This window comes from Hypomesus transpacificus, chromosome 3 (genome assembly GCF_021917145.1).
Source record: "Hypomesus transpacificus isolate Combined female chromosome 3, fHypTra1, whole genome shotgun sequence".
In the NCBI taxonomy this organism is placed as follows: domain Eukaryota; kingdom Metazoa; phylum Chordata; class Actinopteri; order Osmeriformes; family Osmeridae; genus Hypomesus; species Hypomesus transpacificus.
In genome coordinates this window covers 3790003-3816445 of record NC_061062.1, presented here as the reverse complement: position 1 = coordinate 3816445, position 26443 = coordinate 3790003, and the positions used below count along the sequence as shown (strand labels likewise).

The 26443-nt window shown below is 47.4% G+C and overlaps 5 protein-coding genes across 9 annotated transcripts; all 5 read right to left on the bottom strand.

The window, feature by feature from the left end:
- Positions 1–230: 230 nt before the first annotated feature.
- Positions 231–10711, bottom strand: LOC124462693 (melanoma inhibitory activity protein 2-like). Of its 2 annotated transcripts, none has more exons than XM_047014284.1 (24): positions 10567–10711; positions 9184–9315; positions 9013–9034; positions 8783–8871; positions 8506–8577; positions 8184–8294; positions 8002–8073; positions 7803–7907; positions 7263–7385; positions 7012–7114; positions 6844–6890; positions 6665–6755; positions 6324–6462; positions 6129–6230; positions 5864–5924; positions 4985–5020; positions 4749–4816; positions 4253–4338; positions 3941–4083; positions 2840–2995; positions 2113–2290; positions 1713–1765; positions 1361–1625; positions 231–1087 (listed from the first exon to the last, which is right to left on the bottom strand). In XM_047014284.1, exons 1-24 carry the CDS (start codon positions 10588–10590, stop codon positions 912–914), a joined length of 2454 nt encoding a protein of 817 aa, XP_046870240.1. In that variant the 5' UTR covers positions 10591–10711; the 3' UTR covers positions 231–911. The 2 variants fall into 2 exon arrangements, with proteins under 2 accessions (XP_046870240.1, XP_046870232.1); XM_047014276.1 differs by lacking the exon at positions 10567–10711 and adding an exon at positions 9821–10012.
- Positions 10712–11518: 807 nt separating this feature from the next.
- Positions 11519–13223, bottom strand: LOC124462924 (translation initiation factor IF-2-like). Its single transcript, XM_047014640.1, has one exon. It carries the CDS (start codon positions 12513–12515, stop codon positions 11982–11984), a length of 534 nt encoding a protein of 177 aa, XP_046870596.1. The 5' UTR covers positions 12516–13223; the 3' UTR covers positions 11519–11981.
- On the bottom strand, positions 13062–16556 carry LOC124488803 (uncharacterized abhydrolase domain-containing protein DDB_G0269086-like). The gene is made up of 5 exons (XM_047051405.1): positions 16202–16556; positions 15947–16080; positions 15680–15766; positions 13321–15120; positions 13062–13211 (listed from the first exon to the last, which is right to left on the bottom strand). Exons 1-5 carry the CDS (start codon positions 16308–16310, stop codon positions 13062–13064), a joined length of 2280 nt encoding a protein of 759 aa, XP_046907361.1. The 5' UTR covers positions 16311–16556.
- Positions 16557–17196: 640 nt separating this feature from the next.
- On the bottom strand, positions 17197–24393 carry LOC124466377. Of its 4 annotated transcripts, XM_047018207.1 has the most exons (17): positions 24268–24376; positions 24041–24151; positions 23583–23702; positions 23156–23468; positions 22810–23002; positions 22215–22521; positions 21773–22073; positions 21500–21689; positions 21076–21274; positions 20318–20621; positions 20019–20204; positions 19715–19861; positions 19439–19622; positions 18950–19251; positions 18509–18719; positions 18211–18280; positions 17197–17936 (listed from the first exon to the last, which is right to left on the bottom strand). In XM_047018207.1, the coding sequence occupies exons 3-17, from the start codon at positions 23698–23700 to the stop codon at positions 17611–17613; spliced, it is 3351 nt and encodes a 1116-aa protein (XP_046874163.1). In that variant the 5' UTR covers positions 23701–23702; positions 24041–24151; positions 24268–24376; the 3' UTR covers positions 17197–17610. The 4 variants fall into 4 exon arrangements, with proteins under 4 accessions (XP_046874163.1, XP_046874162.1, XP_046874164.1 ...); XM_047018206.1 differs by having other exon boundaries at positions 24041–24393; XM_047018208.1 differs by lacking the exon at positions 24041–24151.
- Positions 24394–24456: 63 nt separating this feature from the next.
- dtd2 (D-aminoacyl-tRNA deacylase 2) lies at positions 24457–25979 on the bottom strand. Its single transcript, XM_047018210.1, has 3 exons — positions 25682–25979; positions 25460–25529; positions 24457–25219 (listed from the first exon to the last, which is right to left on the bottom strand). The coding sequence occupies exons 1-3, from the start codon at positions 25793–25795 to the stop codon at positions 24879–24881; spliced, it is 525 nt and encodes a 174-aa protein (XP_046874166.1). The 5' UTR covers positions 25796–25979; the 3' UTR covers positions 24457–24878.
- Positions 25980–26443: the final 464 nt, after the last annotated feature.

Genomic DNA, 26443 nt, shown 5'->3' with positions numbered 1-26443 from the left:
ACAGGAGAGAGAGAGAGAGGGGGGGGAGAGAGACAGAGACAGGAGAGAGAGAGAGGGGGGGGAGAGAGACAGAGACAGGAGAGAGAGAGGGGGGGGGAGAGAGAGAGCTACGGTGAGCTTCAAGGAGCATGCCAGCTCTTCCCGGCAGTAACTGCATTTTCAAGATCACTCCCTGTAGGTGGACCGGGTGTCAACGCATCTGTCTGGTTCAGCTCAGAGTTTGACTCGACAAAACACTTGAGAAAGGATTCCTTTTATTTATACACTTTACAGCTAATCACATTCTTCATCATTTTCAGTCTCTCATGGCGTGCTGCACCGAGTCCCTGAGTTGTACCAGGAGTCTGGACGGTCAGGGGAACACAGCAGGGCCACTGCAGCGCCACTGCAGCGCGCTCTACCCTCTGGACTGGCTCATGTATATTTACAGTACAACTTACTTTTAAATCCATATCAACACAATTTCTACATATACACATGTCAAGTCCACAAGGGACAGGATTCTTTAAAAAGTTAAATTAAAAAGTAATTTCGGAAAATCCTAAGCAAATGGAAAACCTTTCAAAGTTAGTAAATGTTATATTTCCAAAAAAGGTGGATTCAGATCACTTTTGCGATGGGATCATGCTCTTTGTGACTGGCAACACGACCTCAGCCAATACATCCAGTCAAGTCTCTGGGTTTCTATGTGTGTATCCAATGTTTTTGAGAAGAAACTATTCTCTGCCTCAATAAGGGGCACTGGTCACATGACCTCCTGCAGGAAACCGTCCTGTAAGCTTACCCTTGCTCAGCACAACAACAGGAAGTACAACACAGGAAATTGAGACTGTGTGTGTGTGTGCGGGGGGGAGCAGTTGAACCAGCAAAGGAGAGTGACATTTGAGGAGACGCCAAGACTCAAATAAGGCTCAGATGACATCATGGGGGGAGGGGGGCTGGTGTGGGGGCTGCTGGGTGGGCGGGGGGGAAGGCCTGAGGGGGGGTCCAGGGGGGAGGCCGTCTAGAGGGGGTCTCATAGGGGGGTAGCCCATGTGTGTGGGTGGTGGGTACCGTGGAAACATGCCTGAAGGAGGAGGCCCGCGCACTGCAGGAAGTAAAGAGAGGAGGGGATTAGGAACAGTATGTCAGGGGTCTTCAACCCTGGCCAATGGGCCCTGAGGACCAGGGTTGATGTATGGTATATATATCCCGATTTTAACCTGCAAACAGATGTAATGGAAACCTAAAATAAACTAGTTTTAGCCCCTGCACACTAACGAAATAAAAGCAATGCATGGGTTGATTAAATATGGTATTTTTGATGTTCAATCATGTGCTTTGGCCTTAGAAGACATGCATGATGGTTAACAGTACTTACTGCCCATGGGGTGGCCACCAGGCCCCCTTGGGGGGTAGAAGTCTGGGGGTCCATAGGGGCTCCTGCGAGGAAAGTGGGGGTCACGAGGGTCCATAGGGGGGAGGGGACCCCCTGGAGGGGGGAGAGGTCCCATGAAAGGAGGGCCCCGTGGCCCTAGAAGGGGTCCTGGAGGTCCCATTCCAGGGTGGCCCAGAGGGGGGCCCAGTGGAGGAGGCCCCATCCTCATGTCAGCATCAGGAGGACTCCTCCTCTCTGAAGGAGCACCCTGGAAGGAATGAGGTTGGACACCGCTGGATATACATCTGTCATCAGCACAAACACACACACACACACTCACTGTTACGGTTCTCACCTCTCTGATGTCAGGTTCTCCAGGCCCTAACCGGTTCCCCGGGAAGGAGGGGTCTGCATAAAATCAGAGAATAAAGATGCAGTCAGAACCTTAAACCAGAAACCCCAATCCTTTCTCCGGGTCGGAATAAAGTCCCGTACAATCTTGTGGTGAAGAGAGAGCTATTCATGGCTGTAACGCTTTTAGGTTGGCTCTGTCTGAACAGGGTTTGACACAGAGGGAACTCTTCTACACATTCACCTACTCACCACTGCAGCACTTTGCTGCTGCTCTGCTATCTTGCTAAGCAAGGCAGAGCATTTCAGCTTTGTATCAGTAATAGTAGGTGTCTTGTAAACCTCTGCACTGTACTCTTCTGGTTTGTGGAGAGGAGAGAGGAGGGATAAGACAAGGGTCTCACCGGCCATATCAGAGGGGGGTCCAAAGCTTGAGTGGTCGCCTGGCCCTTGTCCCCTGGGTGGGAGGGGGCCCAGAGGGGGGTGTCCAGGCTGGGGGAGCGACCCGGGGGGAGGAGGCAGGGGGCCCAGGGCCTGGAGGAGGTCTCCTGAAGGGGGGGCCTGGGTCTGGATACATGTAACCTTACAACACAGAGAGACAACCCAGTTTAGCCTGATCCAACTCACCCCAAATACATTCAGTCACATACTTTGGATCTAATGCAATGAAACCAATGGCACTAATACAAATATGCAACAAGCAGAAACATCTAAATGATAGTGATCTTGCATTATATCAAGGGCTGATGGACACACTGCTGACTGGAGCTGCAAGCATGAGCCACAAGAGGCCACATCAACAAGCACTAATGTGTACACATCAGACACCACAAAACACACTCAAGATCCCCCGAAACGATGATATGATGAATACAATGGTAATGAACTGTGGATGACACCGTGAAGCCACATGGCAATGACGCCTCCCTTGAAACAGTATATGTTTCGTGTACGTGGCCAAATATTTCATAGCCAACCATAGATTATGGCTGTCTCAAACATAATTTGATTGCCCATAGGGAAGTAGGTTGAGACTTAAGACAGTATGATAGGGTTCTGGTAATTAAATAAACCAGTTAATAACACTGGCCAATTAGAGAGGTCCCGATTCCCATGACCTCATCCCTGTACCTGCTGGGGGGATGGGAGGCCCGGGGCCTGGGGGCCCAGGGGGGACCCTGCGCTCCCTCTCCCAGGTGGGAGACAGAGAGCCACTGTCAGAGTGAGGACCACCACTGCGCTCTGAGTCCACCACACCACCAGGGGGCTCCACCATGCCACGCGGAACTGCTCAGAGAGAGGGAGTAACAGTGGGTGTGAGCATGAGAAAAGAGAAAGAGACATAGGAAGGGAGAACAAGAGAGAGAGAGAGAGAGAGAGAGAGAGAGAGAGAGAGAGAGAGAGAGAGAGAGAGAGAGAGAGAGACAGAGAGAGAGAGACAGAGAGAGAAAGACAGAGAGAGAGACAGAAAGACAGAGAGACAGAGAGAGAGAGAGAGAGAGAGAGAGAGAGAGAGAGAGAGAGAGAGAGAGAGAGAGAGAGAGAGAGAGAGAGAGAGAGAGAGAGAATGAAAGTGAGAGAGACAAAGAGAGGATAATGTCAATGGGTTCATGGTGCAGCATGGATGAGCAGAGCAAAACAATTGAACACACAGAGACAGGCACTGAGGGACCACAGCTGGCCCCATGGCTCCTGTAGCTACCTGCCAGCTACAGGAGGGCAACACTGCCAGTGAGCATGAGGAGAAGCCATGAGGATGTAAACAAGTGTATCATGTTATCGAAATGAGTGCATTCATTTTTTAATTAAAAAAAATGGGGAGGTTTCAACATGGCTCAGCTCTATTAGAGCTAAATCTATCTTGCTGATATGCGAGCCATGGTACAGTAAGTGTAGGCCAACAACATGATACACCTGCTGACAAGCTCCCACACACGCACCAGCCAGGCTCCAGCAACGTGTGTGTGTGTGGGTTGTGCATGTTTGTGTGTCGTGTTTATGGACAGAGAGGGTTTGGTATGAGATGGGAGAGGGAGAGGTGGTATCTTCTACAGACAGGGAGGGTTTGGTATGAGATGGGAGAGGGGGGGGGTGGTATCTTCTACAGACAGGGAGGGTTTGGTATGAGATGGGAGAGGGGGAGGTGGTATCTTCTACAGACAGGGAGGGTCGGCCCGGCTGTCAGCAAGTGAAAGGTGGGTGTTTGTGGAGGGGGAGTGGGGTCCTGGTCACCTCTACCCCCAGGTCCGAAGGGGGGGAACTGGGGAGAGAGGGCGGGGTGGGGGTCCGTCCATCAGGGTGGGAGGAGAGAGGAAGGCTCGCGTTTCGGAGGCGGGGCGGCTGAGGGGGGGAGGGGCCATACGGTGACCTTTCACCTGGAGGACAGGGAGAAAGGGATTAGGGGTCAAGATCAGACCACAGGGCCACAGAGAGTGTGAAAGTCTGTGTGTGTTCTAACCTCTGTAGGGCATTGGTCCGGGCAGGTGTGTGTGTGTTCTAACCTCTGTAGGGCATTGGTCTGGGCAGGTGTGTGTATGTTCTAACCTCTGTAGGGCAATGGTCTGGGCAGGTTGTCCAAGGCGTATGGATCCTTCTCCACCACCTCTAATTTAAACTGCATGTCTGTCAACCTGTAGAGACCAAACTAGATATAAACCACACTAGACCCAAACCAAAGGAAATACTTTACCCAGACATGGTGTGAATGGGTTAGGCAGGGCTGGGGAGGAGTCAGGGTGTGAATGGGTTAGGCAGGACTGGGGAGGAGTCAGGGTGTGAATGGGTTAGGCAGGACTGGGGAGGAGTCAGGGTGTGAATGGGTTAGGCAGGACTGGGGAGGAGTCAGGGTGTGAATGGGGTTAGGCAGGACTGGGGAGGAGTCAGGGTGTGAATGGGTTAGGCAGGACTGGGGAGGAGTCAGGGTGTGAATGGGTTAGGCAGGACTGGGGAGGAGTCAGGGTGTGAATGGGTTAGGCAGGACTGGGGAGGAGTCAGGGTGTGAATGGGTTAGGCAGGACTGGGGAGGAGTCAGGGTGCGCACTTCTGTCTGAGGAGGGCGTTCTCTCTCCTGGTGTCAGCCAAGTCACGGTCAGCACCCCGTGCTGCTAGCTGCAACACACACACACACAGACACACACACACAGACACACACAGACACGCACAGAAACACACAGACACACACAGACACGCACAGACACGCACAGACAGGGGTGAAATAGACATTTGAGGAATCTTGCCAGAACATATGGTACACATGACTGTCATGTGGCCACTCACCCAGTTATTGTGGGCCTTCTTTTCATGGGCGGTGATCTGCAAGGCAGGAGACAGCAGCTTAACTCTGAAACTTTTAGCTACCTCCCTGTCTCTCCCCCCCTCTGCCTCCCTCTCTCTCCCCCTCTGCCTCCCTCTCTCTCCCCCTCTGCCTCCCTCTCTCTCCCCCCTCTGCCTCCCTCTCTCTCCCCCTCTGCCTCCCTCTCTCTCCCCCTCTGCCTCCCTCTCTCTCCCCCTCTGCCTCCCTGTCTCTCCCCCCTCTGCCTCCCTCTCTCTCCCCCTCTGCCTCCCTCTCTCTCCCCCTCTGCCTCCCTCTCTCTCCCCCCTCTGCCTCCCTCTCTCCCCCTCTGCCTCCCTCTCTCTCCCCCTCTGCCTCCCTCTCTCTCCCCCCCTCTGCCTCCCTCTCTCTCCCCCCCTCTGCCTCCCTCTCTGCCTCCCTCTCTCTCCCCCCCTCTGCCTCCCTCTCTCTCCCCCTCTGCCTCCTTCTCTCTCCCCCCCTCTGCCTCCCTCTCTCTCCCCCCTCTGCCTCCCTCTCTCTCCCCCCTCTGCCTCCCTCTCTCTCCCCCTCTGCCTCCCTCTCTCTCCCCCCTCGGCCTCCCTCTCTCTCCCCCTCTGCCTCCCTCTCTCTCCCCCTCTGCCTCCCTCTCTCTCCCCCCTCTCTCTCCCCCTCTGCCTCCCTCTCTCTCCCCCTCTGGCTCCCTCTCTCTCCCCCCTCTGCCTGCCTCTCTCTCCCCCCTCGGCCTCCCTCTCTCTCCCCCTCTGCCTCCCTCTCTCTCCCCCTCTGCCTCCCTCTCTCTCCCCCCTCTCTCTCCCCCTCTGCCTCCCTCTCTCTCCCCGCTCTCTCTCCCCCCCTCTGCCTCCACCTCTTCCCTCTCTCCTCACCTGCCCCTGGTAGGCCTGCTTGGTTTTCTCCAGGTCATCCTCCAAGTCCTGGTATCGTTGTCTGAGGGGAACAACAGCATCATCGTCAATACTGTCTGTGTGAAAGTGTGTGTCTGTATGTGAGGGTGTGTACGTCTGTGTATGTATGGGTGTGTGTGTGTTTGTTTATGTCTCTGTATGGGTGTGTGTGTTTTGTCTCTGTGTTTGTGTAAGGCTCTGTGTGTGTGTGTTTGCGTACGTGTGTGTGCCTCCGTGTGTGTGTCACCTGTAGGTAGTGAGCTCCTCCACAGCTTGGGTGATGTTTCTGTCAGCCTTGGTCAGCTTCTCCTCCTTCTGCAGACGTCCTCTCTCCTCCACAGTCAGCATCCTGGTAAGACGCACACACACACACTTCATCACCATCACGCGGTCATGATCTGTACCCTCCCTCCCTCCCTCCCGCTCGTTCTGTTTCTCCCACCTGTGCAGTTTAAGCTCGTTCTCCTGGTACATCTCCGTCATGATGTGGAGTTTCTGCTGCATCCTCTGGATCTGGTCTGTGTAGCTCTCCGTCTCTGCCTGGAGAGACTCTTGTTCCACCTCCATCTGCCTGATGCCCTCTGGACACACACACACACACACGCACACACACGCACACACACGCGCGCGCACACACACGCACACACACAATGAAGTGTCTTTCAGCAGTCGAAACATGAAAAGTTGAGACAGGAAGCAGCTGAATCACTGTTGAGAGTAGAATAGAGACAACCCCAGGCGGAACACACACATACACACACAGACGGTAACGTTGGTGCCCACCTGTGAGCTCCTCCTTGGCCTTTATCTCATCAGAAAACCTGGCAAACACTCTGTCTTTGTCCTCATCCACCGACTTGAGCTCTGCATTCAGCTGCACACAAACAAGCCATCGTTGGTTCCATATGGCGAACAGATCGAATCAAACATCTTGACTTCCCAGCAGCGTGATGAAGACGTACCTTGGCAGCATAGATGAGCTTCTGTACCTTCTGATGGTGGTTGTTATCTGTCAACCAATCATAATAGTGCAGAACAGTCAAAAATGACATGTAGCACATCCCATAGCGGTCGGCGAACCTCCATAATTAGAGCTTATGTGGTCTGTCTCCACTAAGTAAGAACCTTACCCCTTCTGTCTCCATTCTGGTTCCCATTCTGGTCCTGACCGCTGGCCTCGTCCTCCAGATCCCAGTCCCAGACCTTCATCTGCAGCAGTCGATCTGTCAGAGTCTGGATGGACAGACAGAAAAAAGCTCTTACTCAAACACGAGGACAACCCAACGGATTAGCAACTCTTGTATACTGAAGCCACCATGAGGATGGTGACTTTGCAGAGGTACACTGGTGACTGTGATATACATGGTTGACAGTGACACACCTTGAAACACTCTTCTTTGTGTGTTAAGTCCTGCAGCATTGCTGTGTTGCTGCTCTCACTCCTCTCCTTCTCCTCCTCCAGCTCACTGATTCGCTCCTCCCATCCCTGCATCTGCTGCAACAGCTGGAGCAAGACAGGGAGCCGTCAGCTGATAGGTCCAAGGATGGTGGGTTAGAATTTCATCCATCCTTGATTCCCGGTTTGCTAGTCCCACCAGCGGTGGTCTTCCTGGGGTTAGGGAGGGGGGGTCCTACCTGGGGTTAGGGAGGGGGGGTCCTACCTGGGGTTAGGGAGGGGAGGTCCTACCTGGGGTTAGGGAGGGGGGGTCCTACCTGGGGTTAGGGAGTGGGGGTCCTACCTGGGGTTAGGGAGGGGGGGTCCTACCTGGGGTTAGGGAGGGGGGGTCCTACCTGGGGTTAGGGAGGAGAGGTCCTACCTGGGGTTAGGGAGGGGAGGTCCTACCTGGGGTTAGGGAGGGGGGGTCCTACCTGGGGTTAGGGAGGGGGGGTCCTACCTGGGGTTAGGGAGGGGAGGTCCTACCTGGGCGTTGCTCTCCTGCATGAGGGCGTTCTCTTCCCTGGCCGTCTCCAGGTTCGCATCCAGACGGTCACTGTTCATCTCATAGATCCTCAGGCTCATCTGGGCCTGAGACAACACCACAGGACATATGATCCATACATGATGTCTAGTTGTGTGGGTGTGTGTGCACAGGTGTGTGTGTATATGTGCGTGTACCTACCTGTTCCTCCTGAGCCTCACAGTCTTTGATCTCCTCTTCTAAGCTTTTCACGGTTTCCTCCATTTCTACAAGCTGAAGAAAAAAACGCAAGCAACCAAAATCAGCAATGACAGTTGACAAATGATTCATTGTAGAAGCTCCTACATGCACAGCAAGGTGTCTCCCCCAGAGAGTTATGAGACCTTCTGCTCCTGCTCCATCCTCATGGTTCTCTGGGTCTCCATCTCCTCCTTCCTCTGCTTCAGCTCAGCCTCCAGGTGAGAGTTTGACTGTTCCAGCTTCCTGGTGTCAGCCTGGGGGGGGAATTAGTACATGTGTTGGGACAGTAAGCTTAAACACACACACACACATGGATCCGCACACAGGCATGCAAGATACAGATGTACAGATACAGGTTTAGGCTGGTTGAGGGGCAGTTATATGTGCATGTGTGAAGCCCTCTGTGACATTGCTTGTAAAAAGGGCTGTACAATTTCTTGGGGATTTGATTTATATTTTTCTTACCTCCAGCTGCTTCCTCCTTTCGTTAGCTTCTAACACGCCACTGTCTCGCAAGGACTTTTCCAGCTTATCATACTGCAAGACCCACAGATAAGTACAGACACAAACAAAAAGAAGCACATCACTCAGTGACAGGACAAATTGTCATTCGCCACATTATGTCCATCTAAGCCACAATCTGGGGGTATGAGTCTTTGTGCTTTCACACAAAATAATTACTCTATAACTGTGTGACTCAATAGCTGTAGCTTTTACTGAAACTTTTTTGAAAATGACTCACCTCAAGTTGGCAGTCAGTTAGTACCTGGAGGGATTTGCATTTCTCATTCAGCAGCTGAGACACCTGCTGTCCCAACTTCTTCTGTCTGCCTGTTGGGGAGAAGGTGGCAGGAATTGGAACGTTTGTTTACAAAAAGATGGTAGTGTAGTGATTTCAGACAATCGGTTTCTGGACAAAGGTGACCGACTTGTAAGACGTGCTGGCAGTTGATGTGATGTGACAGTACTTACGGACAGCCAACCTGCTGCTAAACTGTGGAGACAGCGGAAAGACACATTACATGTCAGAACTACTCGTCTACTATTATACAACTGGCAAACAAACTACTGCTAATGATAACAGACCAAGACTCAGACTATCGATAATAGTACACATTGAGTAATGTACTAGAATCTACTCACAGACTGGTAGATCCGGCATGTGAAGATTAAGAAGGTAGCCAGCCCTATCAGCGCCGTGAAAATGACAGCCTCCCATTGCACCCCATAGAGATCAGGACCTGGTCGGATCTCATCAGGGAGTGACGACACCACCTGGAAATATGAGTCAACCAAACAGAAAGGACATCATTGTGGTGTGTCAATCATTGATGGTAACCAGCTTGCTTACCTTCATTAGGATTTGAACATTGATGCCATATGTGTTTGGGAGTTGAAAGACACAAATGAGACCCTGCACACAGACTGGCACACAATTAAAAACTAGAAACACGTTTCCCGGCCATGATTCATTTACAAATCCTTGCACAATTGTCAAAAGGAGGAACTTTCAGGCTGGCTAGCTAGCAAGCAACAAAACATTAGCATCATAGTGTAGCTATCTTCTAGCTAGGCTAGCTAACAAACTAAAGCTAGGTAACTGCAAATCAGGCTTTAATGCGTCTTTACAACAAGTAAGTGTTAAGTAAAATGGCCATGCAAGCAGCTATCACAATCTCACGTTTGTTCTACACAAATGCCAACATTGATAAAAGTTAGCCTAGCCAATCTAGCTAGCTGACTTGTTATGAATGATGTGTCCAAACTAAATTCGACCTACATCTTTTACTCTTTCCACAGCAAGTGTGTAGTACGTCCTTGCCGCTGTTTGGAAATCGGCTGCTTCGGCAGTCAATATAATTGGTGGTTGTTCTGTCATTGCTAAATCGCCTAATTCCAGTTTTATCTTTATTTAGGTTATCATTGAAAGGTGCCCAGCTGTCACTTGGAAGCTATACCTAGCGGTATTCTCACAACAGAGTCGACGTTTAGGGTCATACCATGTTGAACACGAAAAGGGGAACTATGACTTTTATCATATTCTTTAAAATATTGTTTTTAACTAAAATATTAAGTAGCATGTTTTCAATCAAATTGTACACAACATTAACAAAAAATATATATATGGAGTGAAGAGTTTGTGGTTATATTAAATCCAAAATTGTTTTGCAAACAATAACACACCTATTAATTTATGACTTGTGAGAAGGTTCATTTTCAACGTCACCAATTGTAGAATGCCACACTGGCAACTTTGACAAAATTTAAAGTGACACCGACGCGCTAACCGCTTATAAATTACAAATAAATGAGTATTGTAAATGAACGTCAACATGAAAAAGTGAAAGTTACACAATTAATTTATAATCTGTACTTTTCTTAAATATTGTCAGAAATATCGTGAACAAACAGACCAAAGGTGTCCCCTTTCAGTGTTCACTTAACGACAGTCACCTGCTCTTAAAGCCAAGTTGCTCGAACTTTCTATTTTCACCAGTTATGCCCTCCTAAATCCCTAACACTCACCTGATCGACTTCATTTAAATTCATTTTAAGAACTAACAAGTCGTTCTAACACATTATAGGCCTTCTCTGTCACACAGTACAGCAAGCTTGCATAATTTCCAGTCACAGACCAGCCCAAAGGAACGTGAATAAGTGACGCTTGAGGGAAGTCTGAGGCACAGCTGAAATGTCAGAGACTTAGGGTGTGTTTCATTCCAAAACAGTGTTCACTCTCTAGAAGGACTAGTCTATTGGGCTCATCTTGACTTAGGTAGCTTTTTCTTGTTGCAGAAGACCACCAACTCAAATGGTGAGGTGTATAGAACCTTCTAGAACAAAATGACACGTCTAAAGGACCTGTGAATGAAATAGCAACTTGACTTGCCGGTCATTTGAGCAAACATATTGTTTGCCATAGAGGCTGAAGTGGCAGCGTATGGTAAACCGTGTTCTGTTTGACTAAGCTTACATGATCTTTTTCCTACCTGAACAATGAGCTGTTTCAGGAGAACCACCGCCGTCAGAGTGTGAGAAAGTCCAACAGCAAGAATGTCAAGCACAAAAGACAGCACATAACCCAGATCCTCGGTTCTTCCTAAGATAAAAAAATAAATATGATAAGTATTTGAGGATGAAACATTTGCAGTGTTATATTGTCTTTCATCAGGTCACTTTCATATCATTTATAGGAGTGACCTGGCATCTTAAGTACCCACTTAAAAAATACCCACATCATAAAATCATGTGTAATTATCATGTTTTGCACTGAACAACAGATCCAATCTAATCAAAGCCCATGGCAGGAAAAGCAACCTCCAAAACCACAGTACCTGGATTCTCTTTAACATTGACAGATGAGTTTAATCTGTTTTTTAGGGTTAACACCAGGGTGTCTAGTTTTCGAAGAGCTGAGTGTTTCCTCGCCTCGTCTGTGTCTTCGCTGGATCCACGTGCTGTCTGTCGAGGCACACTCAGACTCTCCATGTGCTGCTGCAGGAGCAACTCCAGGTCCGACATGATCGACAGGTCGTTACTTACGTCTTCATTTGGATCCCCTGAGCTGCCCAGCCTGTAGTCAAGCCACTGGAGTTTGGGTTTCCCAAGCATTTCCAACAGTGTGTTGATCTCCTCTGCAGTCACATACTCTTGGAGGGTTTTGTATTGCCTCAGCAGAGCTGGAGCTTTAACAGGGTGGTCCTCAGTATCTGCTTGCGGTGGGAGGTGATGAGTATGGTTTACTTCAAGTGGCACACCTGGCTGTTCCTCCACCTCATCCTCAACCTGTTGTCTTGAGTCTTGTGTTGTGGAACTTGGAGTGAAATAACTTAAGGCTTTTCCAAAGAAACCCAGAGTTCCTTCACTGTCCCCATCTCCACCTGAAGCCTCTGTTTCAGCTGCCTCTTCTTTTGCTCCCTCTAATCCTGCGGCCTCTCTTTCTACAGCGTCCTTTTCTGCTGCCTCTTGTTTTGTAGCCTCCTTCTCTGCAGCCTCTCTTTCTGCAACTTCTCTTTTTGCGGCCTCTCTTTTGGCTGCCTCTGTTTCTGCGGCCGCTCTTTTTGCGGCCTCCCTTTCTGCAGCCTCTCGTTTTGCGGCCTCTCTTTCTTCAGCCTCTCGTTTTTCGGCCTCTCTTTCTGCTGCCTCTCTTTCTGCGGCCACTCTTTTTGCCGCCTCCTTTTCTGCAGCCTCTCGTTTCGCAGCCTCTCTTCCTGCGGCCTCCCTCTCTGCGACCTCTCTCTCTGCAGCTTCTTTTTCTGCAGCCTCTCGTTTTGCGGCCTCTCTTTCTGCAGCGTGTAGTTTTGCGGCCTCTCTTTCTGCAGCTTGTCGTTTTGCGGCCTCTCTTTCTGCAGCCTCTCGTTTTGCGGCCTCTCTTTCTGCAGCCTCTCGTTTTGCGGCCTCTCTTTCTGCAGCCTCTCGTTTTGCGGCCTCTCTTTCTGCGGCCTCTCTTTCTGCAGCTTCCCTTTTTGCAACATCTTGTTTTGCGGCCTCTCTTTCTGCAGCCTCCTGTTTTGCGGCCTCTCTTTCTGCAACTTCTCGTTTCGCTTCCTCTCTTTCTGCAGCCTCTCTTTCTGCAGCCTCCCTTCTTGCAGCCTCTTGTTTTGCGGCCTCTCTTTCTGCAGCCTCCTGTTTTGCGGCCTCTCTTTCTTCAGCTTCTCGTTTCGCTGCCTCTCTTTCTGCAGCCTCTCTTTCTGCAGCCTCTCTTTCTGCAGCTTCCCGTTCAGCAGCCTCTTGTTTCGCAGCCTCTCTTTCAGCAGCCTCCCTTTCTGCAGCCTCTCGTTTCGTGGCCTCTCTTTCTGTAGCCTCCCTTTCTGCTGCCTCTCTTTCTGCAGCCTCTCTTTCTGCAGCCTCTCGTTTCGCGGCCTCTCTTTCTGTAACCTCCCTTTCTGCTGCCTCTCTTTCTGCAGCCTCTCTTTCTGCAGCCTCCCTTTCAGCAGCCTCTCGTTTCGCAGCCTCTCTTTCTGCAGCCTCCCTTTCTGCAGCCTCTTGTTTTGCAGCCTCTTTTTCTGCAGCCTCTCGTTTCACGGCCTCTCTTTCTGTAGCCTCCCTTTCTGCTGACTCTCTTTCTGCTGCCTCTCTTTCTGCAGCCTCTCTTTCTCCAGCCTCCCTTTCAGCAGCCTCTCGTTTCGCAGCCTCTCTTTCTGCAGCCTCTTGTTTTGCAGCCTCTTTTTCTGCAGCCTCTCGTTTCACAGCCTCTCTTTCTGTAGCCTCCCTTTCTGCTGCCTCTCTTTCTGCTGCCTCTCTTTCTGCAGCCTCTCTTTCTTTAGCCTCTCTTTCTACAGCCTCTCTTTCTGCAGCCTTTCTTTCTGCAGCCTCTTTTTCTGCAGCCTCCCTTTCAGCAGCCTCTCGTTTCGTGGCCTCTCTTTCTGCAGCCTCTTTTTCTGCAGCCTCCCTTTCAGCAGCCTCTCGTTTCGCGGCCTCCCTTTCTGCAGCCTCTCTTTCTGCAGCCTCTTGTTTTGCAGCCTCTTTTTCTGCAGCCTCTCGTTTCACAGCCTCTCTTTCTGTAGCCTCCCTTTCTGCTGCCTCTCTTTCTGCCGCCTTTCTTTCTGTGGTCTCTCTTTCGGCGGCCTCTCTTTCTGCAGCCTCTCTTTCTGTGACCTTTCTTTTTGTGGCCTCTGTTTCTGCAGCCTCCATTTCTGCAGCCTCTCTTTCTGCAGCCTCCCTTTCTACAGCCTCCTTTTCTGTGGTCTCTCTTTCTGGAGCCTCCCTTTCTGAGGCCTCCCTCTCTGCAGCCTTCTTTTCTGCAGCCTCCCTTTCTGTGGCCTCATGTTCTGCAGCTTCTCTGACTACAGCCTCTTTTTTTGTAGCCTCTCTCACTGCAGCCTCCTTCTCTACAACATCCCTCTCTGCAGCTTCTCTGTCTGCAGCATCTCGTTCTGCTGCCTTTTGTTTTGCAGCCTCCCTCTCTGCAGCCTCCCTCTCTGCGGCCTCCCTCTCTACGGCCACACTTTCTGCAGCCTTTTTTTCTGCCGCCTCTCGTTTTGCGGCCTCTCTTTCAGCAGCCTCCTTTTCTGTGTCGTCTTGTTTGACGCCCTTTATTTCTCCAGCTTCTCTTTCTGCGGCCTCTCTTTCTATGGACTCATGATCTGCTGTTTCCCTAATTGTAGCCTCCGGTTCATTATCGACCTCAGGCGTGTTTCCATATAGACTTGCAATGTTGTTATAGATGCTTCCGTACCAGTTTTCATCTTTATCTTGCCTGACCTGACTGTCAGTTAAGGTTTCTTCCAGGGCCTGACGAGCCTGTAGGCCTATCTGATCTTCCCCTTCAGTGCTGTGAGGCTGACTAGGTTGAACACTAGATGGCTCTCTTGACCCTGCTGTTCCAGACGGATCGTGATTCTTCTTCATGTCTTCATCCACTGGCCCTCTCTCTTTATCCTCATTGCTCTGCCCGAACCCTAGAACATTGATGCCCATGTCCAACCAAGAGCTGGACTGTGTGGGTTTTTCTTCTTTGATCTCAGTCTCACTTCCTGATACAGCCGGTTCAGGGGCAGCTCCACCCAACCCTAGGGTACTGGTCAACCCCTCCCCCAGCCAGCCGAATACCGTGGTCTTGGTCTCCACCTGCAGATGGTTCTCCTCTAAATCTATGGACAATTTCCTTTTCCTGAAGAACTCTTTGGGCTGTTCTCCTACTCCATCTACTACTCCTATACCTCCTGCTCCATCTTCCCCACCACTAAACCCCAGCCAGTCTGTGACCGGGGAGCCAATCCAAGAGGACCCACCTGGTGGTTCGCTGGGGGAAGGTTCACGTGTATCTTCAGAGATACCTGATGGTACTCCAGCCTGGCTGGTCTCACTGGTCCCTGTGCCCTTCTCATGACTGGGGACGGAGGCTTGCTCACTGTCGGTGATTTCAGTTTCCCTCTCTGCCTGCTCAGTACTGCTGTCTCTCTCAGCGTTGTCTGATGAGCCTTTGGGCACCAACACATTCTCTGATGCAGTCTGAGCCTCATCACTGGTGGCTGTTATTAAAGTCTCTGAAACAATACGCTCCTCTTCTTCGTTTGACTTGCTGACGTCTATCTCAATCAAACTGCCATACGCGTCTATGCAGAAGAAGTCGTGATCCTGAAAGGAGGACAGGAGAAAGGGTTGGGGATCTACGATAAGAGAAGGTACCCGGTCTCTTGGAATGCCCCCCGTCCTGTGCCAGTGTTTCTCCTACCATTATATTAGGGGGGCGCCCCGCCTCCCCAACGCCCCCCACCCGCCCCCCCTGGAAGGTCAAGTTAATTAAGTTATTTATTTATTTATATAGCGCCGTATCACAATATAAGTCATTTAAGGTTACCTTTCCTATAAAACAGGTCTATAGCTTGCTCTTTTATTAAAATGGCCTTATGTTATTTATCTTATTTACACAACGGTCATTTCTGTCTCTACATGGTCCCCCCTCCCCCCAAAGCTATAAACCTTGGGGAAACACTGTGTGCCAATTTTGTTTTGTTTTTGACAGACTACAGAATATGGAGTTTATAACAGGCAAAAATAAAAGCTGTATTAATGGTTTGGTCTAATAACTCTTTGTGTTACAATGTATTAAACATACTGTAAACCCTCCAAATATGTCAACAACAAAAAATCTTATTACATTTTACTAAATGTATTGAACAAAACGGTGTTTTACCTTTGTGGCTATTACTTCCTCTGTGACTGTGAACATTTCATCAACTTTAACTGCATCCTTTGGAAAGTACCCAAACTGTTTATCAATCTGAAGGGAAGAACAACAACAACATTGCTATATGTATGTGACCAGTGAGACAAGGAGAATCAATATACTTCAGTTGCTTACTCTAACTGGATATATTTAGCAACCAGTTAATTGTCAAAAAAATCTGTTATGGTTCCTTTGAAAAATAAACCGTTACAAAGATGCATGAATCAAACGTACACTCCCTGCCCACAGGTCATCTCTCTTCCCTGTGAGTTTGTGGTAAACAAATATGTCATCTCCTTTTTTGAAGTTGAGGAACCTGCAATCCTGTCCTTTGTGGTTTCTTGTTGCCTGCACGCGGCTCATCAAGCCTTTAAAAAAACACAATTCACCAGCGACTTTACAACAATGAAAATGTGGTTGAGTAGACCAACCGGTGATTCATGACAAATTGTGTCTAGGACCTTAGGCCTGCTCTTGGTTCCTACTTACGTTCACATTCAGAATCACCACAAATCTTAAAGTCAGATAACAATCCCCAGTTTGATTTGGGAAAAATTAATATAACTAAAATCCAAAGGTGCGCCTGAGAAACAGCCATATTTTATGTTTGAAATCCCTCATGTAGAAAGTTGGTCCATTCTGGTACAGTATGGACGGCAACGAATGGACATTGCCTTCAGGTTGTGGTTGTCATGAAGGTGAAATGGCAAATGAGGAGACAGTCTAGATAAGATAGTCTAAGGCAAGTCAATGATAATGATTAACCGGTGAGAATATTCTTTTCTATAGTCATTATAATAGTTCGTGGCTATATCCTGTCGTTGCCATGTTGATCAGCGCTTTTCATAATGTCGACATTTTTATTGTGTTGCAATCCCTTAACTGTGGATACAATGGAACATTAGTGACTTTATCATTGTGCCAGACCGCAAAACGTGGACATTTCACAGACTTCGACCCTCCGTTGTGATAGGAAAATGATTGATTTACTAAACTATCGCGAGGATTGAAGTTGTATATGGCGTACAAACTCTCCGTTGCATACGTCACATGCTTCAAAGTTTCCCGAAAACCCTTCTTAACGCTAGTGGTCTTTCTCTCTTGCCTGTTGATGCAGTACCATTTATAAATCCAACATTAGTGTGCTTTAGTTGAGTGATTTGTCCAGCTTTTTACATTGCCTAGTAGGGGAGCATCTCATCAGACACTGTTCTATATTTACCTTTCACATCTGAAAGTCATACTGTTTGATCCACAACTAGATCAAGACATTTGTGTTACGTCTCTCTTCATCGTCGTCATAAGAGTTATAGGTTCAATGTTTGAACTCTCAAAAGTTATTTTAGGGGCTTACACTCTGGTCGAATAATCGAAAGGTTGGACAATGAGTTCATGCTAAGAATGAATGAAGGACCTAAACGTCTTATATAATGTTACACTGATGTGAACAAATCAAAGGGAGACACATTTTTTTAAGTATTTTTATTTATTTAACACATTTGTTTAAACCTTCAAGTGACCTATCTTAAGATTTCAGACTGAATGGTTGACATTTCATGTTACCATCCACAGCAAGAAGATAGCTAGCAGCTTCTTAATCACCAGTAGCAACGAGAATTCAAGAAGACAGCCTCTATACAATTGTAACATGCTCTGCATCCCCTCCCTTTTTGTCAGGTCACAAACATTGTGACAAATAATACATATGTTAACAACAGCTTTGTAAATAAAACCTGTGATAAAAAAAAAATCATAAAAGTGAATTTTATTTTCGCCAAAAGGGCATAGTGTAGACTGCTGTACATGTGATGGGACTCAAATACTGACAAATCGTATTTTTCCTGTAACTTGTAAACACAATCAATTGCACCTCATTGAGAACACAGGTACACAAGGCTTCAGAATTCCAAAAGGAGCGTGGCTGGTTCTTGAGAGTTAATGAGGATCTCTTGTTTGTTGCCATAGGTTCCATGTTTGACCCCCACCCCAGAGTTTGGGCTCAACTTATCATTCATGGCTTTCTCGCACCCGGTCACCAACTGACTGTAGAGCTGTGCCCCCCACCTATGCTGAGCCACATCTGGGTACATCACCCTGTTCATAAAGATGCTGTTTCCTGTCAGGGTGTCCTGTGGAATGAGCAGGACACTACCAGGGAGTTTAAGAACTGAGACCATCTGGCCATTGGACTTCCTGAACAACTTGGTCTCCAACAATGTTTCCACTGTGTGTGAAATGACAGGCAGACACTGATGTTATACAGCATACCCATCTTTGTTAAATAACCTACCCATCTATATGTTGAACTAAAGTTCACTGTTAAAAGGGTATGCACTTAGTTCTTAGTTGAGGAAACATGGTGTACATCATAAAAACCATGCCACGATTGTTAAAGGCATCTCAACTCCTAACCTCTTTTAGAAACATTTGGAAAAACTAAACACTAAGGGAAATCTGGGAAAGTATTAATATTGTCTTTGATTAATTAAGTAGCTTACCCATTTTTGGAATGATCTCTTCAGTGGCTCCTTTGAAGAAACACACATAGACCACCATGCCATCCTGGATCTGTCCACACACAGACGTCCACATACACACAAATATAACTCACATACACCCTTAGATGCTATGAACTTAATATGAACAATGCTGATAGGTATTCATCACCAATCTCTTCTACAGACACAGTACAAGACAGAGCAAATGCATTTGTATTTATAAGACACTTTTATCCTTCAACCTTGTGATCTGCAGTCAAATGCTCTAACCACCGAGCTATAATCCACCACCACATACCTGCACCCACTTAGCCTCGGCTCCATCTATAACTGGGCTGATCTTCAGGAGTGCCTGACTGCACTGCTGGATGACTGTCCTGGCCTGCAGGCCAACCGCTTGGTTACAGGCGGTTGTGGTTGACTTATTGGAGGGTGGGGCTTTGGGGCTGGACAAGACAGACCGGGCTGATAGCACCTTGGGGACCGACCGGGCTGATGGCACCTTGGGGCTGGATAGGACAGACAGACAGGTTATAGATAGGATAGACAGAATGACAGATTGTCATAACAGTGGATAAAACCTAATGTTCCTTCCTCTTGCCTCCCTTAAATTTTTTCACTGATTTGACACGGCTTGATGGGAAAAGCAATGTCCCACACAGCTAGCTCTGACCCTTCTAGTCTTGCAATACAAAGAAGAAGGTAGGATTTTAATACTTTTAGGATTTGACATCCATACCTCATAACTGTCCTGTGTCTTACAGTAGACATAGGCGGCGATGCCTGCGACAGGGCTGAAGATTGGGGTGGTGGTGTTGATGCTTTCAGGTTCAGCTTGGCATTGCCGTTAGCCACCTGTTCAGAACCTATCCCCTGGACCTGGGTCCTGGTCTGGTTCCTGGTCTGGTACCGGGTCTGGGGCCAGGTCTGGGTCTTGAGAGGCTGTGGCTGGGAGGAAGTGGGTGTAGCAGGCTGAGCCTGGACCTGAGGTTGAGGCTGGGACTGGGGCAGGATCTGGACCTGAGGTTGAAGCTGGGACAGCTGTATGAACGAGAAAAGTTAGATGGTTGATGGAGTCATGTGGAGGACTGTGCTGCTGCCTCCTGGACAGGTCATAATTGTAAATGAGAATTGGTTCTCAATTGATTCTACCTGGATAAATAAAGGTCAAATAAAAATAAAATAAAATGTGACTGTAATTAGAAGAACTTCAGATGCACACGTGTACCTGTATTGGTTCTAGGTCCGAATCTCGGACCAGCACCACCTTGTTCTGCTGCTGGGAGAACAGAACCATCTGTCTCACTGCGTTTGTGGGAACTGGCTGCAGCTTTCCTCCACCTTTGTCACGATCGTGCACACCACGGCCACCGTCCTCCTCGCCAGCGTTCACAGATGCTGAACTCTCAGGACTGAGACAAAAGAGGTAGAAGTACTCACGATAAACATCCTCACGCATGTTGGTAATCTAATGTCGGACCTAGGAATGAGAGAACGGTGCTACCTGTACGATGGAATTCCAACACCAGCTTCTTGATGCTGATGTGGTTCCACGAGGGCCTTCTTCATAGAAGGAGATAACTCATCACAGTCCTCTATGCAGCACCAAGTATCATGTGCAGAAACGCTTACCGTTGTTGAGCGGATGGGACTAGGAAGAGGAAGGTAGAAATGCCCTTATTCCTAGATAAACATCTACTTTTAGTTTGTTTTGGAACAATGTAATTGAAGCCAAGTTTTTTACACTACATTCTGCTTTCAATCACAAGTGCGTACAGTGGGTAGTTGAATGAAGAGAACTGTCTTACCTGTAAGGTATCACATCAATTACGATGTCCTCCGGTTCTACTGGTTGTAGAACTCCAGAAGCAGGTCTTGGACGCCGCTTTGGTTTCACGAGGGCCTTCTTTGTAGAAGCAGATATCTCCGCACAGTCCTCTGCCCCGTCAGCAATATCATCTTCACAAACGATTCCAGTCGCTGCACTATGTGGACTGAGACAAGACATGTACAAATACTGTTGTTGGAATAATGTTGAACCTGGCTAGCTTTGTGCATTCTGTTAATTTAATAAGTGCATCTACTGGGCAGATAAGATGATGAAAACCTGATGGATGCCAAATCAGTATTGTTCTGCCAGGACTCGGTCAGTTGTGGAACTCCAGTAGATGGTTCTTGATGTTGTTCTAGTTCCATGAGAGCCTCACTACACTCACTACAATTCTCAATCCAGCGGGCCACGTCAACTTCCATGGTTCCCCAGAAGAAGCGTTCCGTGAGCAGCCTCATGCATTTCTTCAAGTTCAGGTGGTTGAGCTCATCGTGGAACTCTGCTAGAGCCTGATTTACATCCTCCTGGCTGCGCAGAACCTTAAGCACCCGACTCTTGATCATGATATGTAGCAGACCGTCTGGGAAGATAGCAATTCCCAAAACAAATGTATGAATTAAATACTTAAGTTAAAGGTTTCTCCCTACGTTTCAAGCAAATAGTACATCTAAACCCCAAAAATTGTTTTGGCATATAATAGTAAATCTAAACCCCAAAAAATATTTTGACATATATACTCAGGTTATACTTAGTCATAATTGCATGTTATGGACAGCTGCAATTGTAACGGGTGTGAACCTGTGAAACTCACTCCTCAGGTATGTAATGGGCTACCCGCATCAACGAATAGCTAGCTTTTCTTTGGCGTAGCTGGTAGTGGTCGCGCTTGGCAAGTCAGAGGGCGTGCGTTCGAGCCCAGCGAGGGGCGAACGACGCCTTGTAGTGACGGAGCGTGGCCACGTCCGTTACATGCCCGTCACACAATAATAAACCTTTTCTACTGCTGTCCACTAAGTAAAGATGAGAATATTTACCTTTGATGATAAACTTCTTGCAAAAGCGTCTGATGGTGTTCTTCTCTACAGAGCTGAGTCCGGAAGGGTAGATATTCTCCCTTATGTATCTGTCCACAACATCGTACTTGGCAAAGAAGGCCTGATCGCTTGTAGTGCCCTGGGAGAATTCATTAAGTCCCATAGCGAGCACCTTTTTGGAGATGCTGGGAGACTGTTGCTAGAGACAAGGTCAAGGGTCAGACTCCACAAAGCTTTGCATCTTCAACTTTTGTTAATTATGATAATAAGCTAATTCTTAGGTTTGGTCTCTTAACAGTTACACTCTTTAATCAAACAATAAATGTATTTTATCCTATGTCTGTGAGGTCTACAATCTAGTACAATTGTACTGTATTTAAATCTCTCTCTTGTCATTCTGATACCATTATGTCTGCTTTCTTACCACAGGTTGCTGGTACAAGAACATGCTGGGGACAGCATCTAGTTTCAGAACTACAGTGTCTCCGCTCCGGTCAAAGCAGTCCTCTGTGAAGTGTCCAGAGCAGACCACAGACCTGGGCCGGGGGAACCAGCTGGGTCGGCCCATAGCCTTGACCCAGCAGTCCAGCAAGTGGGGTTTGTGGATGGGGAACCTGAGGAAACAGAACGGTAACAGACTGACTGACTTACTGACAGACTAACAGACAGACTGAGGGACTAGGCAGTGTGTTCTTACGGGTGAAAGGTTATCCCCAGTCCTCTCTCTACGGGCCCACTGTAGTTGTTACACTTGTACACGCTGCACATGTGCTTCCTAGACTCTCTGTCCACACAGCATTGGTCACAATTGGCAATCCAGTCAGCCAAGTCACGGGTCATGGTGCCCCAGAAGTACTGCTTGCTCATGGACGCATAGCTGTAACTCATCCCTTTGTGACCCCGGTCGTTATGGAACTGTTTCAGAATGTTGACGACCTCCTCGCGGCTACGCACTACCCTTCTCAGTGCTGGCCTCTGGTTGTTCATCAGCACGCCACCTTACATGGAGAGAGAAGAGTCAAATTAGCATCGAGCACAGTAAAGGAGATCTCTGGTGTCCATATCCGATATTTATTTAGTGCTTTTTTTTAATGTTTTTAACTTTATCTCTATACAATTACGACACCCTCTCTGTTTACCTGTGAGAATAAACCCTTTAGACTGCCTTCTGATGGAGCCCTTTACTGCTTTGGATATCTTGAAGTATCGGCCAGTACTCAGGTAGTGCTCCATTGCGTCATACCTGGCGAATAGTGGCTCTTTATCGAAAGTGCCAGACCCATCAGCCCTCCCCTTCCTGAAGGACAGCCTGTTGGTCTCAGGAGGAGGCAGTGCATACTGGTGTTCCTCGCGTTTCAAAGTGTCGTTGCTTGCAGAGATGAGCTCTTCCAGGCTTCCAAACTCCACAGAGTGGTCATCGGTCTCCGACTCACGAAATAGCGGCTCCTTTAAAGAGTTAGTAGTTAAGTTTTCTCTGTGGTAGGTGACATTTACATTACATTTTAGTCATTTAGCAGACGCTCTTATCCAGAGCGACTTACAGTAAGTACAGGGACATTCCCCCCGAGGCAAGTAGGGTGAAGTGCCTTGCCCAAGGACACAACGTCATTTGGCACGGCGGGAAATCGATCCAGCAACCTTCTGATTACTAGCCCGACTCCCTCACCGCTCAGCCATCTGACTCCCTCTAGATGACACCATGAAAGGTTTTTAAATGAGCAATGAGATAAGTACTTCTTTGAGAGGCAGAGCCACTGCTATAGTAGGTACAGCGTCAGGTTTAAGAACCAGCCCTTCCTCCGAACTCTCAAAACAGACATCTGTGAAGTGTTTTGAGCAAAGGTAGACATTTGATCCGATGGACCACCTGTCTCTCTGGGCCAAAGCCACCCACAGATCCATCGTTTCTGGGTCGTCTCTGGGGAACCTGGTCAAAGGGAAAGCAAATATGGTGCTTGCCTTAGTCAGAATAATGGTTCTTCATGTTTCCTGTTGTTGTAAGATTAGCCATGCTAAAATATGATTAAAAACCACAGAGGACCACGTTAGAGAGGTGTATTTTCAGTGAGTCCTCTATTACCTGTGAAAGGTGGTGCCATCGTTCTGGTGAACGCTGCTGCTCCCACAGCCATAAGCGATGCAGTGAAAACTATTTCCCACGGAGAAGTTGTTGTAGACTGGTTTGTTCTTGCACGTCTCACAGTTCTTGATCCATGTATTGATGGCAGGACACATGCCACCCCAATAGTACATCCTGTTGAGGGACTTGAGCATTCTTTTCTGGCCCGCATGCTCGTTGTTGTCATGGTACTGCGTCAGGGCCTCTCGTATCGCCGCCTCAGTCCTCAAGACCTTGCAGAGACCACCATGCGATTTTCGAAACAACACACCATCTAAGAAGAACAATTTACCACCACTGGAGATTATTAGATGGCAGAGAAAGATCAAGATGGCAACAATTGAATAAAGAAATAAACATAGTTGATATTACAAGTTAAAATAACTACCCTTTAGGGCGAAGTTGAGTGAAGATCTACGAATGGTCTGCCTTTGGGCCTTGGTATACCCTGATGGGTACGACCCCCCTGACAGAAGACTATATATTGCTTCCCACTTTTCTTCCATGGCTGTCAAAAAATAAGAAAAGAAAAAAGCATCAATATACAGATACATTTAAAGAAAATAAAGATTATATTTTGCACCAAACAATCAATCATTTTGAAAGAGTTCACTTTTAAGTGATGAATAGGTGGCCCATAGGATGCCTAACTTTTCAATAAAAAATTGTAACAAAAATTATCACTGCACTCCTGTGTTCGTAAGAATGTGACTTGAAACAGTTATCATTACTGCTAGGGTAGCTGTCTTGGTATAATAAAAATTAAATAAATAGTCGAACAATTATGTTACAGGTTGAAATCCATGCGCAAGTAGTAAAAATGAACAGAAATTGTCAAAAACTTACATTACACCAAGAAATCCATGCGCAACTACTGAAAGATTATGGCCGTCGTTCAGTGTGACCAAAATGACGCTACTTAATGGGCGCGTGCGCAGTAAGACAAGGTAAGACAATCTGACGGGTAGGATAAAAACTGCAGATGTTCAGCCACAAAAAGATCCCAGTTGAAGACACATAAAAAGGCGTATATCGTGTTTTAACATGCATATTTAGTCTGAGAGGAACAATACCTTTCGCAGTACGTTCATACCAAATTAACAAAATGATGTATATCCTTTACTGAATACTTTCTGAAGGATAGATTTGAGACAGTCTTGTCAACAGTTATGGCGTATGTTGTGAAGAACCGATTCAGATTGCTTCTTCACTTCCTGTCAACTTCCTTGTTTAGTTTAGTTGCTTTAGTGCCACCTACTGGCTGGTATCTATAACAGTCTGAAATGTCTCTGATAATATTGAAAGTTATTTTATATGATGGGTCCTTGATTTGAAAGGGTTCAATAAGATTTTCAGTATACTTCTGTAACAAGTTACATCCATGGTAATCATACAGAAGTTGGAGAGAGAGGAGGGGGGAGGGGGTTAACAAATGTGACAAGGTAGACACCAAGACACAGATGGCCATCACTGACACACTCACTGGTAAAGCGCTCAAGCCGAAATGTACTTATTTCAACAATAACACTGAGTGTAGGTTTAAATGATTTATGTACAGTACATTCACTCATCAACAAACAACAATCTGGATAATAAACCGATCATATTCCCTCAATGCTGCCAAGTTATTTTAAGGACCAGTGTTTCAGATCCAGCTCTAAAACGGTACCATCTCCCATGACATTCAGAACTCCATTAAGTGTGTGTACGGTCCATTCGTATCCAGCTTTAACACCTGTCGGTTCCCATAAGTCCCATGCTTGACTGTCGTCTCAGCCCCGGCCCCCTCCTCCGCCCTGCGTCCTCGAGCCGAGTCCAGCTCCTTCTCACACTGACAGACAAAGTCTGAATAGAGCCTAAGTCCCTCCTCTTTTCTGATGTTGTTGTGGTACTGCATGCCCCTGCCCTTGGCCTTGCCCCCCAGGGTGGCCTGCGGAACCACCAGCACACTCCCAGGTAGCTCCAGCACGGACGTGTACTTCCCAGAGTCTGCCTCACACAGTCTCAGGTTCAGCAGGGTGGACACTGAGAGAGAAAGAGAGAGAGAGAGAGAGAGAGAGAGAGAGAGAGAGAGAGAGAGAGAGAGAGAGAGAGAGAGAGAGAGAGGGAGAGAGAGAGAGGGGGCGTCAGAGCAGGACATCTATTTATACATTCATTGTTTGTATGTAAGTGAGGAGGCAGAAAATGGAGACCATCAAGGAGAAGTTAATTCTCTACATATGTGCACTACAACCAACATAAAGTTACACAATACAGTGTACCCACCCATTTTGGGGATGATATCCACAGTGGCTCCCTTGTAAAAGCAGATGTATATCACCATCCCCCTGTTAATCTTAAAAACAGAAACAAAACATATTTAGAAAATGAATGAAGCATAGCAAATAGTTCATGAGAAAAAGCCATCATGGCCATAGTCTTTGACAGTTAAGATGCACGTACAATGCACGGTCTGAGGACAGATAAGCCTCCGTCTATATTACCTACCTCCACCCATTCAGCTCCGGACTCCTCATCCGCCGCTTTCACCTGCAGCCTAGCGTGAATACACTGCTGAAGGACCGTTCTTGCATGTGCAGCAGCACCTGACTCTTCTGTCATTTTTGTAACGATGTTGGCCAAGGGATAATTTAGGAAATGTAAACAGTTGGACAATTCATTAAACTAAAGCGAACTAATATTAGATTTTAAAATAACATGCCACGAAATGGTCATACCATAGAGTTAAGGGTCATACTAAAAGGAGGTGAGACTGGCTTCCGGGAAACTTTGAACGGAATCATGTGACAAACGAGAGTTCGTTGGCTGCACAATACTTGTTTCCTCGCGATATTTTAGCAACTCGACGGAGGGGTGAGAATTTCTGATGGCAAGAAATTAATTAATGTACAGAGATGGCAAAACTATAGACACAGCGCATTCGCCAAATATTTTTTCGAAAATAGTTTTTCAAAACGTTTGGGGGAAAATATTTTTGTGAAACTTTGTTTCACACACACACAAGTGAAAGGAGAAAAGAGAGGAAGAGAGGAGAGAACAGAGAAGCCTTAAACAAACTTGATTAAAGCAGAGCATACAGTAGAGTATAATAGAGTCCTCATCAAATAGCCTTGTCATCAATGATGCAACACTTAATTAAAAATAAAAATAAATTAGAAACTTTTTTCAAAACTTTTTTTGTTTTGTTTTACCTTTTGAAACTTTGTTGGTAAAAACTCTCGAAAACTCTGCTAAAATATGTTCTGCATG